This window comes from Microcaecilia unicolor, chromosome 2 (assembly GCF_901765095.1).
Source record: "Microcaecilia unicolor chromosome 2, aMicUni1.1, whole genome shotgun sequence".
Classification (NCBI taxonomy): domain Eukaryota; kingdom Metazoa; phylum Chordata; class Amphibia; order Gymnophiona; family Siphonopidae; genus Microcaecilia; species Microcaecilia unicolor.
This window is the reverse complement of record NC_044032.1, coordinates 381,502,879-381,523,063: the sequence shown is the minus strand read 5'-3', so window position 1 is coordinate 381,523,063 and position 20,185 is coordinate 381,502,879. Positions and strand designations below refer to the sequence as shown.

General features: G+C 42.4%; 1 protein-coding gene across 2 annotated transcripts in view; it reads left to right on the top strand.

Annotated features, from left to right (window-relative positions):
- The first annotated feature begins 18,679 nt into the window (after window positions 1–18,679).
- The window catches only part of LOC115461022 (UDP-glucuronosyltransferase 2A1-like), a 116,486-nt gene continuing 114,980 nt past the window's right edge, over window positions 18,680–20,185 (top strand). The window contains exons 1-2 of one of the 2 annotated variants that reach the window (XM_030190540.1): window positions 18,680–19,609; window positions 20,108–20,109. In XM_030190540.1, coding sequence (XP_030046400.1) covers window positions 18,868–19,609; window positions 20,108–20,109 — 744 coding nt within the window. In that variant the 5' untranslated portion in view covers window positions 18,680–18,867. The remainder of the gene's footprint in view (window positions 19,610–20,107; window positions 20,110–20,185) is intronic. The other variant, XM_030190538.1, reaches the window with a different exon arrangement.

Below are 20,185 nucleotides of genomic sequence, written 5' to 3'. Positions count from 1 at the left end.
CATTTATCTGAATATCCTCTATCCTTAAGTTTCACGGACAGTTCCCTTGCTTGTAATTTAAACGCTTCATCAGTAGTGCAGATCCTACGAAGACGTAGGAATTGCCCCACGGGGAGGGACCATTTTAATCTATGCGGATGATGACTCTCAAAAGGTAATACTGTGTTTTGATCCGTTGGTTTATGATAAACCGTAGTCTGTAATTGCCCTTGAACTTTATAAATCCAAGTGTCCAAGTAAGCTATATTACACGCATTTCTTTTGTCATAGTGAATCTTAAGTGAGGATCGATCGTGTTCAGAAAACAGTCCAAATGATGTTCCATGGAATGCCAAATAAAAAATATTGAATCAATAAAACAATACCAATGAGATATATTGATGAACCAATGGGTATTATACAGATGACTGTCTTCAAAATTACTAACATACAGGTTTGCTACACTAGGTGCGGCCGCTGTACCCATGGCAACACCTCTTTTTTGAAGAAAAAACTGGTTAAACACAAAATAATTCTCCGTTAATACTAATTTAGCAAAAGTCAATAATAGCGTGCTTGGAATTCTCTCACTCTGTGAGCTTTCATCCAACGTACTCTTGACTATTGCCAGTGCTGCTTCCTGAGGAATATTAGAATACAGCGATTGATTCGATATCTAATGTTACCAGCATCGCTTCCGAAGGTACCTCATTAATCTCTGCTATACATCTTAGAAAATGGGACGTATCCTGAATGTATGACTTGGCTCTTTTTATATACGGTTGCAAGAAGCCCTCAGAACAATAAAGCAACTCTTAATTAAAATATATTTCTCTAGTACAGAATACACTGTATCATTATAAATAAAGTTCCCAGGTGCCTAGCAATGTAGTAACTCAAGAATATTATATACAAATTCACATTAAAATCTCACCTTGCATACATTTTTATGCAAATCTTAGTAATAAAAAAATTCATTCTAAGCAATTGAAAACATGAATACTCACAAACCTACACCGTACAGCAAAGCAATGATAGTGAGTTACATAAGAGAGATTTTTTACATCATAGTGTTTCTTGGTATGAGTTTCAAGGATAAGCTTCTTTAAAAGCTGCTGGAACTTACCAAGCTGTCACATGATATGGTAATTATTTTCTGTATTGTTCACAGTCTTTAATGTTTCCTTATCACATTACTTTCCTGGTCATTTGGAACTTCATGGGTGATGCACGTTATTTATACTGGTTTGCCTCAAAGTCGTTAGTACGGAAGTCATTAGAACAGTTGGAATCTTGGGGTATAACCAGGTAAGAACTTTCGCATATGGTAGAAAGTCATGATGCTGAACATGGTAAACAATCAATGGTGCAGATAAAGCATCAGCTTGCATTAATCTTGATTTATATTCCACCTTTTATGCTATCTTTTAAACCCTTACAACTGTCTGCTCATTTAAGGTGGTCGTTTACAAAGCAGCGGTAAGCCCCATGTGGGATTACTAAAACCTAAATCTGAACTACCGCAAGCCCACGCAGCCAGGTTGTTCCAGGTCAAGCGCGTGCCATTTCTGCTGCTCTGGAAATTTTTGATTTTTAACAGCACACGCTGCCTGGTTATCGCTGGGTTACCGTGGAAGCCCTTACTGCCACCTCAATGGGTGGCAGTAAGTGCTCCCCGCTGCATGACCACACGGTAAGAGTTATCTTACCCATGGCCATTTTTGGGGGGGACATGTTACCAGCTGTGGTAAAAAGGGCCCCCGCAGCTTAGTAAAAGGACACCTTAGACATATAGAGTTCATGCTGATCTACTGGGCAAACAAGTCTTATTCCAGAATGGCTTGTAGGGATGTGCAAAGAAAAAAAATTCATTTCAAGTTGAACAGTTTTCTTGCTTTGTAGATTTTTTTTTCTTTTCTTTTTTTCTTTTTTTTTTTTGGTTTGTTTCAAACTGTGTTGTTAATAAAAAAAATTAGCAAATGCTTTATTCTAGCAGATTTAGGATGTTATACGTTTTAGCAGTTTCACATGACTTTGGGCAGTTTTCTATTGAAACAAAGGGGGAGGTGGTTTCTAAATGCAATAGGAAATATATAAAATATGACACAAGAGAAAAGCACATTTCCTGTTAGTGAACCCCCCCCCCTAAGAGAGTGAATTACTCAAATCCTTTTTGGCATCTGAAACACTAATAGAGCTTAAAACTGGAATAGAAGCTACTGCAGGAAGCACATATTTAGGGGATACTTATAGGAAAAATAAAATATTTGTTGTGGCTTGGAAAAAAGATATTTAGAACATTGCTTAGGGTGAACAAATGTAGACTGTGTATAAATACCTCTCACTCTGTCCTCATATATACCAAAAAATTCTCATATACTTGCACTCATCTTTGTCATAATTCCCAGCTCACAAGGATATTCACCATGGTGCTTTTCTCCTTAAATCCCTTGTGAGAATATGAAGCATTAGTGCAAAAACTACTAAGAACTACAGCAAGGATGTGCAACAGTGACTCCTGAAGTCTATATTGCTCTTTAAAGACCTGAATGTTGCTCCATCATTTGTACTGTGGGGTCCAAAGAGAAAATACTAGAGATGTGGAAGGCCTGAGAGAGAGAGAGAGAGAGAGAGAGAGAGAGAGAGCCCTGTTGGGGATAGAATGCTGAGAGAGAAAATAAGCACTGGATATGAAGAGATGGAGGCTTGCGACAGTTTCCTGGAGATAGGAGAATTGAGAAAGATAGCAACTGCTAGGGATAGAATTAATGAAGAGAGTCAGAGATAATGACTACAGTAGATGAGATAGGATATAAAGAGAAGAAAGTGTATGACTTCTCGGGATGAGAAGGGATTGAGAGAGAGAGAGAAAGAGAGAGAGATGGGAAAGTATAGGAAAGAGAATAACTGCTAGGAATAGGGGATTGAGAAAGAGTGACTTCTGGAGATGAGGTGAAATTGAATGAGTCTGCTGGGCACGGTAGGAGGTCAGGGCAAAAGGTACAGCTGGGTTGTGGAACACAGAAGGTGGGAAGTGGGATGATGGAAGGAGAAGGAGGCAATTTAATTGAGTGTCCCAATATACAAGGGCATTGCAGCTCTCTAAATATTTTGGAAAAGAATAAAACATTAAATGGATCTTCTATTTTGCAAAGTTGCAGGCATCTGAATTACATAAAGTAGATAAGAATTTCCAAATCATTCAGCTAGGAAAGTTCCTTACATAAGTACATATAAGTACATAAGTAATGCCACACTGGGAAAAGACCAAGGGTCCATCGAGCCCGGCATCCTGTCCACGACAGTGGCCAATCCAGGCCAAGGGCACCTGGTGAGCTTCCCAAACGCACAAACATTCTATACATGTTATTCCTGGAATTGTGGATTTTTCCCAAGTCCATCTAGTAGTGGTTTATGGACTTGTCCTTTAGGAAACCGTCTAACCCCTTTTTAAACTCTGCCAAGCTAACCGCCTTCACCACATTCTCCGGAAACGAAGTCCATAGTTTAATTATGCGTTGGGTGAAGAAACTTTTTCTCTGATTTGTTTTAAATTTACGACACTGTAGTTTCATCGCATGCCCCCTAGTCCTAGTATTTTTGGAAAGCGTGAACAGACGCTTCACATCCACCTGTTCCACTCCACTCATTATTTTATATACCTCTATCATGTCTCCCCTCAGCCGTCTCTTCTCCAAGCTGAAAAGCCCTAGCCTCCTTAGTCTTTCTTCATAGGGAAGTCGTCCCACCCCGCTATCATTTTCGTCGCCCTTCGCTGCACCTTTTCCAATTCTACTATATCTTTGTTAGTAGTAGATCTGTGAATTTAAAAAAGAAGGTTAGTAGAGAGGTGTGGTAGCCGTGGTAGTCCACGTTTAAAGGTAATCAATAGAAATAAAACAAAATAAAACATGGAAAAGAAAATAAGATGATACCTTTTTTATTGGACATAATACATTTCTTGATTAGCTTTCGAAGGTTGCCCTTTTTTGTCAGATCGGAAATAAGCAAATGTTGGTAGATGACAGTATATATGAGTGAAACATCAAAGCATTTCAGTAACAGTCTAACAGGACAGGGGTGGATAGGTGAGACTCAGGGAGACAGGAGAGCAATAAAATTTACAAGGCAATACAATTTTATGCTTTGTAATGGGCTAGAAAACCCAGGTCTTTGTTAAGTCCTGTCTGGTGGGTGTCAAAGTATTTAATCATTTTGACTTCAAAGGTCTTACGTTCCTGTATTGTTTTAAAGTTCCCTTTCAGGATCCTTACCATGAAATCACTGGTACAGTGTTCTGGTTTTGTCAAGTGCTGTCCCACAAGCGTGACATCTTTGTTTGTACTGGCATTTTTCATATGATGTCTATGTAAATTAAATCTCTTCTTTAGCATCTGACTTGTTTCTCCAATGTAGCTGCCTTCCTCGCACTTTTTACACTGAATGATATATATCACATTGGAAGATGAGCATGTGAAAGATTCCTTAATGTTGAATATTTTTCTTTTGTGAATGATCATGGGGTCCTGTGAGATATTTTGACATAGTTTGCAGCTGGATATATTGCAAGGATGTGTACCATTCTTTTCTTTTTGAGTCTGTGTTGGGAGCTTACTTCTAATTAGCTTGTGTTTTAAGTTGGGTGGCTGTCAGAAAGCCAGCACTGGTGGAGATGGGAATATCTCTTTCAGTAATTCATCCTCCTGGAGTAGAGGCTGCAGATCTCTTATGAATTTTCTTAATTTTTCCAGCTCTGGGTTGTATGTCACTATAAGGGGGAGTCTGTCTGTGGCTTTTTTTTCGTTGTACTGTAGCAGATTTTCCCTGGGTGTTTTGAGGGAGGAGGCAACATTCTTGGAGATTATTTTGGGGTTGAAGCCTTTCTGTTTGAAGGATGCAGTCAGGGTTTCGAGGAGTCTGTCTCTGTCCCCTGGGTCAGAGCAGATAGAAGGTTAGAAGTGCTTATGGGATGGAAAATCAGACTGCAGCATTGTAAAGTTCTGCAACAGGAGTGGAACCTTAACTCCTACAGTTATCTGTGTTTTGTGTGCATATATGTATATATGTCTATGAGTCTATGTGCTATATTTGTGGGTGTATCGGGAAAGAGCATCAGGTAGTCATAGTCATGAGGACCACCACTGTCTCCTGAGCTAACATTTCTGTAGACCCTGGTTCAAATACCAAATATGGTGCTCCCTCCCCATCTACCCACAGAAATGCCAAAAACTACTTATATACTTAGATAGATGCACACATTTTTGTCATAATAATCAGCTAGCAAGGATACTCTTCATGTTATTGTTTTTTCACCAGCTCCTTGTAAGAGAGTGAAGCATTATTGACAAAAACACTAAGAACTAGACCGGGGATCTACAACTTGTACTCATGAGGTACTAACATGTGGCTCTTTGAAGGCCTAAATGAGTCTCTGTCATGAAGTTGCTGGAGCATGGGCCAGAGAAAATAATGCAAAGAAAATAGATAGAGAGGACTGAAACAGAAAGAAAGAAAAGAATGAAAATGGAGCAGATACCATTGAGGATGTGGCTATACATATATATATATTTTTTTTTTTGTTACATTTCGACTTCGCGCTTTCCCACTCATGGCAGGCTGAGTGTGGCTTACATGGGGCAATGGAGGGTTAAGTGACTTGCCCAGAGTCACAAGGAGCTGCCTGTGCCTGAAGTGGGAAGTGAACTCAGTTCCTCAGGACCAAAGTCCACCACCCTAACCACTAGGCCACTACTATATATTAGAAAGAGTAGTTGATAAAAATGAGGGAAGGATTTAGAGAAAAGTATTCTGTGTGACAGGAAGGGGGAACAGACAGAGAATTACTTCTGGGAATGTGGGTATTGAGAAAGAGTAACTGCTTAGGATGAGGTAGGATTGAGAGAGAGAGACTGCTTGGGATGGTAAGAGGTTGGGGATAAAAGGTGAGGATTGGGGTAGGGGAGGAGGCAATTTATATACACATCTGAACTTGCAACAAGGTTATAGCTCTCAAAATATTTTGGAAAGAAATAAAACATTAAATGGCTCTTCTATTTTGCAAAGTTACTGACTCTTGGACTTAGACTAAAGTGGAATCATTAAGGATAGGAACTCAATATGTGACTGGGAAAAGTATAGTGGTGGGGGTAAATTGCCATCTACCTGACTAGATGAAGCAATAGACAAAATGCTAGCAGAAATTAGAAAAGCAAATAAAATCTGCTACACAATTATAACAAAAGACTTTAATTAACCCAATATTGGTTGGATACATTTCTCATCAGGATACACTAAAAAGGCAAAGTTTCTAGCTGCCATAAATGACGTCATGGAGTAGTAGGTCCTTGAACTGATGAGGGGGAGACTACATTAGATCTAATTGTCATTGTGACACATGATCTGGCTGGAAAGATATCAGTGGCAATAATGATTATAATATTATCAAATGTAACATAATCACTGAGTGGAGGACCAAAAAAGAAATCTCCCATAGTAGCATTTAACTTTAAAAAGGGAAACATTGACAAACTAAGGGGCTCTTTTACAAAGGCAAGCCAAAATGTGGACTGCAGTATTTTGGGCACGTGTATTTGATGCGTGCTGGACCATTTTTCTACAGCGTCTGGAAAAAGGGGTGGGGTGGGGCCAGGAAATGGATATGTGGCAAAATGAAAACCGTGTGTCTATTTACAGCCTGAGCCCTTAATGCCACCTATTGATTTAGCAGTAAGGGCTCACGCGTTACGCATATGGTAATCATCCTGCATGTGCCAACTGCTTATTACCACCAGAAACACCCCAGCGGTAGAAAATAGAAAATTATTTTCTACTGCGGGTTTTTGGCACGTGCCAAACTCGGTATTACCGCCAGACGCACATGCTAGCTGGGCAATAGTTCTGATTTGACACGTGCTGCATGTGCAAAGGCTCTTACACACCTTTGTAAAAGGGCCCCTAAGGAAATTCAAAAGAAGTATAAGGAACAGTTGCAAAAATAAAAGTTTATATGAAGGATGGACATTATTTAAAAATACCATCTTAGAAGCTCAGTCAAAATGCATTCCATGCATAAACAGAAGGTAGAAGGAAGAGCAAGAGACTGCCAACATGGTTGTGAAATGTTACCTGTTCCATTGTAATGGCTTGTATTGTGGCCTCACAACATTAAACAAAGAGGAATGGGGAGCACTTAACTCTCAAAAGTATCTCTAAAAATCCCCACTCAAATCAAACCTTTCAAGGTAATAATCAACAAATTGGGATATACAGGAGTTTGACTAGTGGAGGATAAAGTCTCAGAACCTCTTAATGAAGTTGTAGCTATCAGTTACAATCACTGATGTAAAAAACCTGCACTCAAAATGCTGTGAAATGCAAAATTAAACTAAATGATATCGTATTCATGCACTCATAAAACAGAAAAACAAATACAGTCTATTATATAAGCTCTATTATAAATCATATGTACAGTGCAATCCGCTTAAGTGCAAGGGTCTGGGACCAAAGAAATGCATGCAGTTAACAAGAGCGTGCACTTAACCGCTGTGACCCAAAGAAGCTCGACGTGATAAACATGTACAGTACTGTTTATTATTATACGTACAGTGTACAGTCTCAGTTAACTGACATTAGGCTTTACTTGAAGTAATCAGTTATAGTCCTCTGTACACTCTTGGGTCTGTGAGTTGCATAGACAATCATCTGCCAGATGGTAAAAACTGTCATAGCACTGACATCCAGTGGCCTCCAGATAGGCCCGCACGGTGTTGAGACTCTCCAGCGCTCTTGCAAAAGTTACAGGAGGAGGTTGTTGAATTTCGTCAGCATGTGCCTCGCTGCTTATTTCTTCATCTGTTCCATCATCAGCCGTTGTTGCCTGCGTGTAGGTGCATATCTCGACATCAGTGCTGTCTTCAGCTGTTTGTAGATCGTAATCAACAGCTATGTAGCGATGGAACTCCTCTTCAGTAACACCAGCTGGTATGTCAATAACCTCTTCATCTGAAACGTTTGCAACAGCTGCATCCCCCTCCACATCCTTAACAAAGCTTGCCTGCTTGTAGCACTTCACAATGGTTGCCTGTGTAACATGATTCCAGGCTTCTTTCTGCATATGTAGGGAATCCAACAGTGATAGATTACGAGCCAGTTCAAGAGCATGTTTATCCTTGCCAATCTGGCTATCCATAACGCTCATCAGACGACGTAGCACAAGAGCCCAATAATGTCGTTTGAAATTAGCTATTATGCCCTGATCCATAGGTTGGATCAGAGAGGTAGTGTTTGGTGGCAGGAAGACCACCTTGATGTTAGACAGCCTGACATCATCCCTGTGTGCAGCACAATTATCACAAAGCAGTAAAACCTGACGCTTTTGTGCCCGCATTCTAGTGTCTAACTTCTTTAGCTACTGCTTCCAAATTTCCCCAGTCTTCCATGAATTTGCGTTAGCCTCATATGACACAGGAAGTCGCTTAACTTTCTTGAAGCAATGGGGCTGTTTGCTCTTTCCAATGACGAGGGGTTCCAACTTCTCACTCCCATCCATATTGCAGCAAAGGAGGATCGTCAGTCGGTCCTTCAATGTTTTACCTCCAGTAGTTTCGGCATGTTTGAAAGCAAGTGTTCCATCAGGAATCGTTCGCCAGTAGAGACCATTTTCGTCAGCATTGAAAATGTCATGAGGTTCAAACTCATTCAAGATGGTAGGAAGAACTGAAACAACCCAATTTTCAGCACCAAAGTCATCAGCGTCTTGTTTCTCACCATGCTGTTTCTTGAATTTTATGCTGTTCCTCTCCTTCCATCTTTCCAACCATCCAACAGTGGCTTTGAATTCAGTTAGTCCAAGACTTTCAGCTAGCTGGTTAGCTTTCTCCATAAGCAGTGGACCACTGACAGGAAACTGTCTGCTCCTGACTCCTGACTCCTGAAAACCACTTAAGAAGAGCATCTTCTACCTCCTCAGCGAAGAGAAGCGCTTTTACTGGCTGGGAGCGCTTTCACTGACGCTGCCGGACTGGAGGTAAATTTAAAAGCAAAAAAGGAAAGGGAATGGGATCGATGATCGATCGTGGGGGAGAGAAGAGGGCGGGCAGTTCGGACGAGCGGCGGCGATCCCTGGGCGGAACTAGGTCAAGGCTGACTGAGGCGCGCCGCGCGGGGCCCCCCTAAGCGCGGGGCCCTATGCGGCCGCCTCGGTCGCCTCGGTCTAAGACCGGCCCTGCAAGCCCGCATTTTGGGAGCCAGTTTTAAAGTAGCCATGGAGGGCCCTACTTTAACAACCAGCTCCCAAAATTCTTAAAAACTTAACAACCGGCTCTTGCGAGCCTGTGAGAGCCTGCTCCAGCACACCACTGTCTGTCCCCCCTCTCCTCCGCAGCGTCCCAGCATCTGTGCTCCTGTCTCTGAACCCAGCCCTCCCCGGCATACCTTACAGGCGTCCTCAGTGCCTGCAGCGATTCATTCTCGCTGCTTGTGCCGGCCCTGCAGGCTTCCATCTGCTGCGTTCTGCTAGACAGGAAACAGGCAATGACGTCAACGAGAGTGGGACATGGCAGATGGAAGCCTGTGGGGCCGGCACAAGCAGCGAGAATGAATCACTGCAGGCGCTGAGGATGCCTGTATGGTGCACAGGAGAAGGATGGGTTTCAGAGACGGGAACGCAAATGCTGGAACGCCACAGAGGAGAGGGGAGAGATGTGGGGTAGGTGAAAAAAATCTGTATTTAAAAAAATATCTCTGGGAAAATATTGGTATGGCAGGGGGGAGGGCACGTGTGCATGGAAGGGCCCATCCAGTTTACCTCTGGGCCCATCCAAAATACTGAGTCTGGCTACGCCTCTGGTACGTATGATGGTATCCGGCTGACAAAGGGTCGTAAAAACTTATCTACGAATACAGATAATGGTTTTAAAACCAAACCACATGCAGAGACAATAGGTCTGCCAGGAGGGGAGGTAAAACATTTGTGTATTTTTGGGAGGATGTATAGTGTAGGAATAACTGGTTCTTCTACAACTAAAAAATCTGCTTCTTTGGATGTGATATATTGCGCTTCCTTACCTAGTTCAACTAAGGAGTTAATATCTTTCTGAATACTATGTGTAGGATCATTCTTAAGCTCCTTGTAAAAAGTATGGTCATCTGTCTGTTAATCTCTTTGATATAATCCTCTCTATTCATCACAACAACTGCTCCCCCTTTATCCGCGGGCTTAATGACAATACTATGATCATTCCGTAGAGACTTAATAGCACGTTTTTCATCTTTAGTCATATTGTAATAAATTCTTCTGTTGTCCTGTTTTTTCTAATAAGGTAATATCATTGAGGACAACACTCTCAAATGCTTTAATTAAAAAGTGTGGATTACCTGGTGGGTGCCATTTACTATCCTTCTATACTATTGAGATATCTGTTGTATTGTCATTTTTGCCTTCAAAAAAATCTATTATTTTTAATTTTCTAATAAACTTATAGAATTCTATTCTGGTTCTAAATGAATCATACCGGGGGGTCAGTATAAAAGAGAAACTTTTACTTAGAACTTGGCTTTCTACATCAGTTAAAGGTCTGTTGGAAATGTTGTTTACATGCGGTATCTTCAATAAAATCTTTCTGATGTTATATTGATCTGCTGGCTTCTTTTTCCATATTGGATTTTATCCGTTGTCATTCTGTATCCTAACGGCTATCTTGCTGTGTTTTAGTCCAAGGGAAGCTAAATCATTATTTAGTTCACTTACGGTTTATTACTCTTCGTTGAGTAGATTAGAGGACGAGGGCGAGTTATTTTCCAGCGCGGTTACTTGTTCAAACCTCACTGTTACTCGCGTGTGGTTCGGTCGTTGTCACTGAGCGTTAACCTGCCCGTCTAGTCTCCACCATTACTGGAGCACGTGCCCAGTGGGATGTCTACGTATGTCTTGTTCTTTCGGCTCGGGTGGTTAGCCGATCGGTCAGCTCGTCTCAGCGTGCCGTTCAAGTATCCCTTTCCATACGACTCGGGTAATCAGCTGCTCAAGAATGCAGCTCTTATCAGCGTGCCGCTCAAGCATGGGCCATCACTACCTGTCCAGCAAAAGTTTGAGGTGAGTCTGTATCTCCGTGCAGTAGTGTGCTAAGGTAGTTACGGATGCCGGTCAGGTTTCCCACTGTGTAATACGGGTTTGATGGCACCGTTGTTCGGTCGGCAATACCAGGGGGAATCCGTTTATTGTGGTCTGGGCTGGGGCAGTGTTGGGCCTAGTATGGTGGTAGGCTGAGATCGACCATTGAGGGATGGCTCGGTCCAGGTAGGATAACCTGGGATTAACTGGGTGTAACCGTATTCATCAAGTGTTCCTACTGGTACTCCTCCATTCTCAGTTCAATCCCGGTTCAGGCGGAAAGTTTGATGGACTCGAGTGACCCCGTTATTCTGGTCAAATTCTGACTTGGTCCAGGGAGCTGAGTGCTCACAAGTCTTGTCTAGTCGGCAGCCATTTTCCGAAATGATGCTTGACTTTGTTTGTTTTCTAATTTTTCAGCCAGTGTTAAAGTCTTACAGTTCCGCCGCAATGATGACGATGACCCCAGTGCACGCTCTAACAGCATTCTTTTGCTTATTCTGCCTGTGGCAGTTAGAGGCAGTAAATTTGAAATCTCGTTGGTTGTCACGCGCCAATCGGCTTCCATATTCCATGAGCGCGCTTGTGCGGAGTCTTTCCTGCAGAGAAGTGGTCTTGAACCATGCATATAAGCGAATCTTGCACTTGTCGGTGATGCGCTAAACGAAATTTGTCCCCATAGAAATTGATGGTGCCAAAAACGGGACCGAAGTACGGCATGAAGTTAAACAGATCATGCGCTTATCCGACATGCACTTAAATGGAGTGCACTGTATTTCTTAGTTGGAAACACAGTAGATAAGCACATAAGTGTTGCCATACTGGGACAGACCAATGGTCCATCAAGCCCAGTATCCTGTTTCCAACAGTGGCCAATCCAGGCAACAAGTACCTGGCAAGATCCCAAAACAGTACAATACATTTTATGCTGCTTATCAATACACATAAAAAGCCATTCTTCAACAGTGCACTTACAATCAGGAGCCCAGAGAGCACCTGGTAAGAGCCTATTTTATAGCAGAATCTACCTAGTTTTCTTTATAGCATACTACCTAATTGGGCATATATGTGCACAGAAGTTGGACACGGGCAGTTAGCCAGCTATAGAGCTGGTGTAAATTCTCATGCCTAAATACCAAAGAGATGCGCTCACACTGCACCCAGGCTCTACCCCTGTTTACACCCACCATGTAAATTTGTGCTATATGAGATATGTGAGTATGTACAGAACAGCATATAGTGAAATATTGGCATGTGTATGTGTGCATATAAACATTTCTGGGGCCGGACAAATCTCAACATTTGGGCCGGTGTTCTGGCGATAATAGAAACTCATGGCGGCCATCTCAAAACCGGCCAAATCCAATACATTTGGTCATGGGAGGAGCCAGCATTTGTAGTGCACTGGTTCCCCCTTACATGCCAGGACACCAACCGGGCACCCTAGGGGGCATTGCAGTGGACTTCATAAATTGCTCCCAGGTACATAGCTCCCTTAACTTGGGTGCTGAGCCCCCCAACCCCCCCCCCCCCCAAAACCCACTACCCACAACTGTACAACACTACCAGAGGGTAAAAGGGGGCACCTACATGTGGGTACAGTGGGTTTGTGGTGGGTTTTGGAGGGCTCCCATTTACCACCACAAGTGTAACAGGTAAGGGGGGAGATGAGCCTCGGTCCGCCTACCTCAAGTGCACTTGCACTGCACCCACTAAAACTGCTCCAGGGACCTGCATAATGCTGTGAAGGAGCTGGGTATGACATTTAAGGCTGGCATAGAGGCTGGCACAAAAATGTTTAAAATTTTTTTTGAGGGGTGGGAGGAGGTTGGTGGGGAGGTGATCCCCGATTCCCTCTGGTGGTCATCTGGTCAGTTGGGGCACTTTTTTGAGGTTTGGTCCTAAAAATAAATGGACCAAGTGAAGCCAGCCAAGTGCTCATCAGAGCCGGCCTTCTTTTTTCCATTATCGTCCAAGGCTGGCCATCTCATAACCACGCCCCCGCCCCGCCTTCCGTACCCTGCCGCCCCGCCCCCTTTAACTTTGGCCGGCCCTGCGATGGAAAGCAGTTGAAGCCGGCCAAAATTGGCTTTCGATTATACCAATTTGGCCGGGTTTAGGAGATGGCCGGCCATCTCCTGATTTGTGTCAGAAGATGGCTGGCCTTCTCCTTCGAAAATAAGCAGGTTAGGTGTCCAACAACAGATTAAGGGGCCCTTTTACTAAGCTGCAGTAAGCACTAATTCAGGGTGAAATCAGGCATCCCATGGTCGTTTTCAGATCAACACATGCTTCCCACGCCAGGGGCGTAGCCAGACAACAGATTTTGGGTGGGCCTAGGCAAGAATTGGGTGGGCACCAAGTGTTCTCCCCCCCCCCCCCCAAAAAAAAAAAATCTCAGCTGGTGTGAAAACGCTTCTTTCCACCTTGGCAGCAGGAATACACTGAAAACTGAGCATGCGCAGGTGCCGGAGTTGTGGAGAGTAGCGTTTTCATTACCATCAGAGGGAAATCTTCAGCTGGTGGAGCTTGGGATTCCCACCGGCTACCACTAAACATGTGCTACTGTTGGGTGGGCCTGAGCCATAAATGGGTGGGCCCAAGCCCACCTGTGGCTACGCCACTGTCTCACGCACTAAAAAATGCTTTCTATTTTTTAGCACTGGGGGCGTATTTGGGGCAGAGAGTAGGCATGCCCAGCGCTAATTGGTTAGAGAAGTTACATCACTGTGCGTTAACTGATTAGCGCATGGTTAGTGCGGGAGCCCTTACCGCCTAGAAAATAGGTGTCGGTAAGGGCTCCCATGCTAATAGCCATGCACTAACTGGGAAATAAGCCTGTGGCCATTAATAGATGACATGGAAAATGTGGCCATTTTACAGTCACACTAAAAGTGGCCTCAGCGCACATGAAGTCATAGCGCAAGCCACTTTTTAGCACAGCTTAGTAAAAGGACCCCTGAATTACCCAAAAATGACAATTCAAAATCAACAAAATCAACTGGACAAGTTCTCAATACTACATAATTCACAATCAGGATTCCGATCCCACCATAGCACCGAAACTGTCCTAGTCACCTTCCTGGCCAAATTCAAGCAGGAGATTGCCACAGGCAAAAGCATACTCCTCCTCCAGTTCGACATGTCGAGCGCATTTGACATGGTAAACCACAACATACTACTAAGAATACTAGGCCACTTCGGGATTGAAGGAAACATACTTAACTGGATCAAAGGCTTTCTAACCACCAGAACTTATCAAGTAAAATCAAAGTCAAACATATCACCACCATGGAAAGCAGTCTGCGGAGTACCTCAAGGATCACCATTATCACCAATACTCTTCAACATGATGATGATTCCACTGGCACAGTCCTTATCCAACCGAGGCCTTAACCCATTCATTTACACAGATGATGTTACAATATATAGCCCCTTCAGACATGATCTGACAGAAATAACCAACAAAATCAACGATAGTCTGAACATCATGGACTCCTAGGCAAACTCATTCCAACTAAAACTGAACACCAAAAAAACACATTGCCTCATCCTCTCCTCTCCATATAACAAATACAAACCCACAACCATAAATACTCCAGGACATACCCTCCCCACCTCGGATAGTTTGAAAATACTCAGTGTCACACTCGATCGCAACCTTACCCTCGACAGTCAAGTAAACTCTGTAACAAAGAAAATGTTCTATTCAATGTGGAAGCTCAAACGATTAAAACCTTTCTTCCCAAGAGCAACTTTTCGATACCTAATACAATCAACGGTCCTAAGCCATGCTGATTATTGCAACGGAATCTACGCGGGCTGCAAAGAACAACTCCAAAAAAAAACTACAGACCGCTCAAAATACAGCAGCCAGGCTGATATTCAGCAAAACACGCTTCGAAAGTGCCAAACCTCTCCGAGAAATGTTGCATTGGCTCCCAATCAAAGAATGGATCATCTTCAAAATCTGCACCTTAGTCCACAAAATCATATAAGGCATAGTCACAGAATACATGACAGACATCATAGACTTACCGATAAGAAACAAAGTCAGATCATCAAGATCCTACCTAAACCTACACTACCCAAATTGCAAAGGACTGAAATACAAAACAACTTATGCAGCCGGCTTCTCTTACATAAGCGCACAACTATGGAATGGGCTCCCAAAAGCTGTGAAAACAATCCACGACCACTTGAACTTCAGGAAATCACTAAAAAGCAACCTCTTCAAAAAGGCCTACCCCAACGACCCCACGCAACCCTCTTCACCTACCAACACAGCATGACTATGATCACACAGGACAACACGCAATCTTCATCCATTTCGACCCTCCACTTATACCTCATACGATCACTATACAACTTTCTATTTGTTATCCACCGACTGGGCAAACACCTTTGACAGTACTATGTAAGCCACATTGAGCCTGCAAATAGGTGGGAAAATGTGGGGTACAAATGCAATAAATAAATAAATAAATAAACATATACAAATATAATCCAGTTTTTTGAGAGTGAACCAGGGCTGTTTTAATTTTAATTATTGAATTTTATATGGCATTCAGAATCAGCAACAATTATGCAATCTTCACTGCTCCAAAGTGAAAGTTAAGGCTGCTCTATAGTGATGGTTAATGACTAGTACTGCTCCAACCTAGCCAGCAGTTTCACTTTTCTAGGCTTCTTCAGGGAGCATGACAACAAAGAGAAAACAAAATACAAACATTAATAAAGTGAAAAACTCAAATTATTGAGGTTTTTCATATTTTCAAAAATAACTATTTTCTAAATTCTCAAAAATCTGCCAAACTATGAAAATCACAAATCATCAAGGGTGAACATCAAGCATTACATAAATCATAGGTCTCTTCAAAAAAACGCCATCCAATGTACATATTTTTTCTCCCAATTATGCCTTAAATAACTCTGTACAAGCATGACAGCCAATTATAGTTTAAATTAAATTTGAGAAATATATCACTGTTAAAAACATTAATAAATATTTTACTAGATTCGATAACATTTTGTAATCATAAAAAAAGCTTGCCAATCAATCTGGTAAGCCATCCATACCAACGAGGAGACAACACTGCTCACATTACATTGTAAACAAATAGCTTAAACAGTATAATCATTTACATTTTTTTTGTTATTGAACAAGTAGTGGTATTGGGAGGAATCTTAAATCTTCAAAACTTTTAGTCCACTGAGAACAGCGAGAGATTTATAAATGCATATGCTTAACCCTGAAGGACTGAATCTGGAGATTGATTGGCAAACGTTTTTAATGATTACAAAGACTATTGACTCTAGTATAATATTTATTAATGACACTACCACTAAGTGTTGCAGCTGCCTTTTTGAACTTGGTGTTTATATGAGCAGAAGCAACTGGGAATCGCTCCTATCTGGCTTCTATTAGACCACCAGGAATGTCTTCCAGCATGCCTGTGGGAGCCTATCCACCTTATAATCGAAAGAGAAAAACGCCTAGATTTCGACCCAAATCGGGAGACGTTTATCTCACAAAAACGAATAAATCGGTATAATCGAAAGCCGATTTTGGACGTTTTCAACTGCACTCCGTCGCGGATGCGGACAAAGTTGATGGGGGTGTGGCGAAGGTGGAACTGGTTATCGGCCGAGGAGAAATGTACGCGTTAGGACGATAATTGAAAAAATAAAGGCGTTTTTAGCGAACATTTAGGCCACTTTTGTTGGACCCTTTTTTCACACGAACAGGTCCCAAAAAAGTGCTCTAAATGACCAGATGACCATCGGAGGGAATCGGGGATGACCTCCCCTGACTCCCCCACCACAAAAAAATAATGTTTCACAACTTTTTATTTTCACCATCAAATGTCATACCCACCTCCCTGGCAGCAGTATGCAGGTAGGTCCCTGAAGCAGTTGTTAGGGGGTGCAGTGGACTTCAGACAGGTGGACCCAGGCCCATCCCCCCCCCTACCTGTTACAATTGTGCTGCTTAATGCTTATTAGTCGTCCAACCCCCCCAAACCCACTGTACCCACATGTAGCTGCCCCCCTTCACCCCTTAGGGCTATAATAGTGGTGTAGACTTGTGGGCAGTGGGTTTTGAGGGGGATCTGGGGGGCTCAACACACAAGGGAAGGGTGCTATGCACCTGGGAGCTCTTTTACCTTTTTTTTGTTATTGTAAAAGTGCCCCCTAGGGTGCCCGGTTGGTGTCCTGGCATGTGAGGGGGACCAGTGCACTATGAATCCTGGCTCCTCCCACAAACAAATGCCTTGGATGTATTCGTTTTTGAGCTGGGCGCTTTCATTTTCCATTATTGCTGAAAAACAAAAACGCCCAGCTCACAAATTGTCGAATAAAACATGGACGTCTATTTTTTGCGAAAATACAGTTCGGTCCGCCCCTTCACAGACCCGTTCTCGAAGATAAACGCCCATGGAGATAGATGTTTTCATTCAATTATGCCCCTCTATGGGGGGCATCTTTAGTGGGAGAAAGGTATGGGTCCTTGTGAGCAGGGGGCAGGGTATGGGTTCTTGTTATGGGAGTGGAGCTTTGCTGCTGGGGCACTCTGGCTCAGGGGTATGTCTGGGAGGAGGGGGAAGGGGAGGGGGAACCAGTGCATTTTACCAACAGCAGCTCCTTAAAGATGGCACATCAAAGCAAGAGGTTGCATAATAGTTCCTGGACAGAAAAAGCACAGCTTGCAGTGTTCAGCTCAAGCTTTGATATTCAATTTACATAAGAATGAGATATTTTGCATGCATCTGCATATTTTACATCTCATTATGATGTATCCCATGGTAATTTAAATTAATGTGTGTGTAATATATTGCACATTACTGCCATTTAACTCATGTTAAAGGGAAAGAGGATGGAATTTGATATACTGCCTTTCTGTGATTACTATCAAAGCAATTTACATATTATATACAGGTGCTTATTTTGTACCTGGAGCAATGGAGAGTTAAGTGACTTGCCCACGGTCACAAGGAGCTGCAACGGGAACTGAACCCAGTTCCTCAGGCCACTGCACTAACCATAACATATATTATTGCCAAAATGCATCTCAGTAACTACACTCCTTAATGGTTTAAATTATAATGGCTCTTGTTTACTCTCCATAATTGGACTATATTCAGATATGTTGATTTTTAATTACCATTTTTGAGTAATTTTGGAAAATATTTCACTTTAAAAATGAGGAAATATTGAAGGGTGCTGATGAGTAGTAACTATTTCATTCATTAATCTGCTGTTGGACAACTGTAATAGTTTTCAAGCCCTTCTTTTCCCATATGATGTGGGTCAAAGTATTTATAACTATTAATTACATTTGGAAAAAAGTTTGCCAATATAGCTCCATTCATCCTATGTAACTAGTGCAGCCCTTAAGAATATATGATGAAGAGCATGAAGAGAATGTGATCACACAATTGGTGCCTCGTGTTTTCTCCCTTTAACCACTGTACCACTAAAACGTGCTCTTTTAAAAATGCTTAATGTATGTATAATCTAATGACAAATATGCAACCTTATTAATAAGAAAAATAGTTATCTGATTTTCTTCTTTTTTTGAACCTAGGACTGTGAACAGTTTTCTGCGTACATGCACATATTGCAGTTGTCAACTTAATCACAGAAGAGTTATTCTTGAAGGATAAACCTTTGGGTTGAATGAAACCACCAAGGGTCCTACGAGTAAGAAATCTCACATCCTTGTATCGGAATTTAATGTGAAAAAATATCTGGGCTTCCTGTTTACATCCCTGAACATGTCTAAACCAACGAGAAGCATTGGTCCAGAGAAACTGATCTGTCTTGTAATTTTTCAGCTGGTTCTTTCAAGAACTGTCCTTTCTGGGAATGTACTGATTTGGCCAACAGAAGGCAGCCACTGGTTAAATGTTAAAGTCATTATAAAAGAGCTGATAAACAGAGGTCACAATGTCACGGTGCTGGTCTCCTCAGCTTCTCCATATGTCAATCCCAAAAACACAACATCAGCTTTGCACTATGAAGTATTTCAAGTGCCATTTGATAAGGTTTACTTGCATTCAATAATAGATGGTTTGGTGAACCTATGGGTCTATGAAAAGCCAGAAATGAGCTTCTGGCAATTCTACAAGAGATTAAGAGTATGGATAGGCAAACTGAACCATGCAAATAGACACATCTGTGATGCAGTATTGAAAAACAAAGATTTAATGCAAAAGTTGGAGAGGAGGAAGATCGATGTGGTTTTGTCCGACCCAGTAAATGTTTGTGGTGACCTCGTTGCCATATCCCTGGGAGTTCCGTACTTGTATTCTCTACGATTCACACCAGGATCAACTGTGGAGAGGAACTGCGCGCAGATGCCCACACCCCCATCCTACGTTCCTGCTGTCCTCTCTGAAATGGGTGACACCATGTCGCTGATGGAGAGAATGTGGAATATTGTGTTGTATACCCTACAGGACCTCATCTTCCAGTCCCTTTATGGACACTGGGATCAGTACTACAGTCAAATATTAGGTAAGCTTCAGTCATTTCCACCACTGATATGTTTCAGATCTTTGCAAGTTTTGTGCTCTTTGCCTTTGTGAAGTTGGGAAAAACCAAGGTGGAATACATTGATAAGCCAGGCCATACAGCATGCTGAAGAGACACTGAAACATATTTCTATGCATGCATTGTATATTCTTTTGACCTCCTTTTCCCCCTTGTTTATGCCCCTGCTCATAGGAGCCAGCTCTGTGGATTCCTGTGGTGCTGAGCACCCAAGCATTAAGCAGCCTCTGTCAGTGTGTCCAGGGAGGGGTAATTTTTCCTCTTCTCAATCCCCTCTGCTAGTCTAATTTAAAGGTGGACTTCTGTTGGTTCCTGGAAATGCCTCCTCCAACATACTTCTTTTTTCTGCATGGGTGGGATGGGTCAGAGGGAAAGCTTTGGACCTGACTGCAGGCAGCATATGTGCAACGTGGCCACTGGCAAGGATCAATGGAAGACCATCTTTAAGGCAGACTGGCACAGATGTTGAAATACAAGTGAGAAGGAATATGTCCACACCAGAAATCTCAGCCGAAACCCAGGCCAAAGTATCAGCCTGCC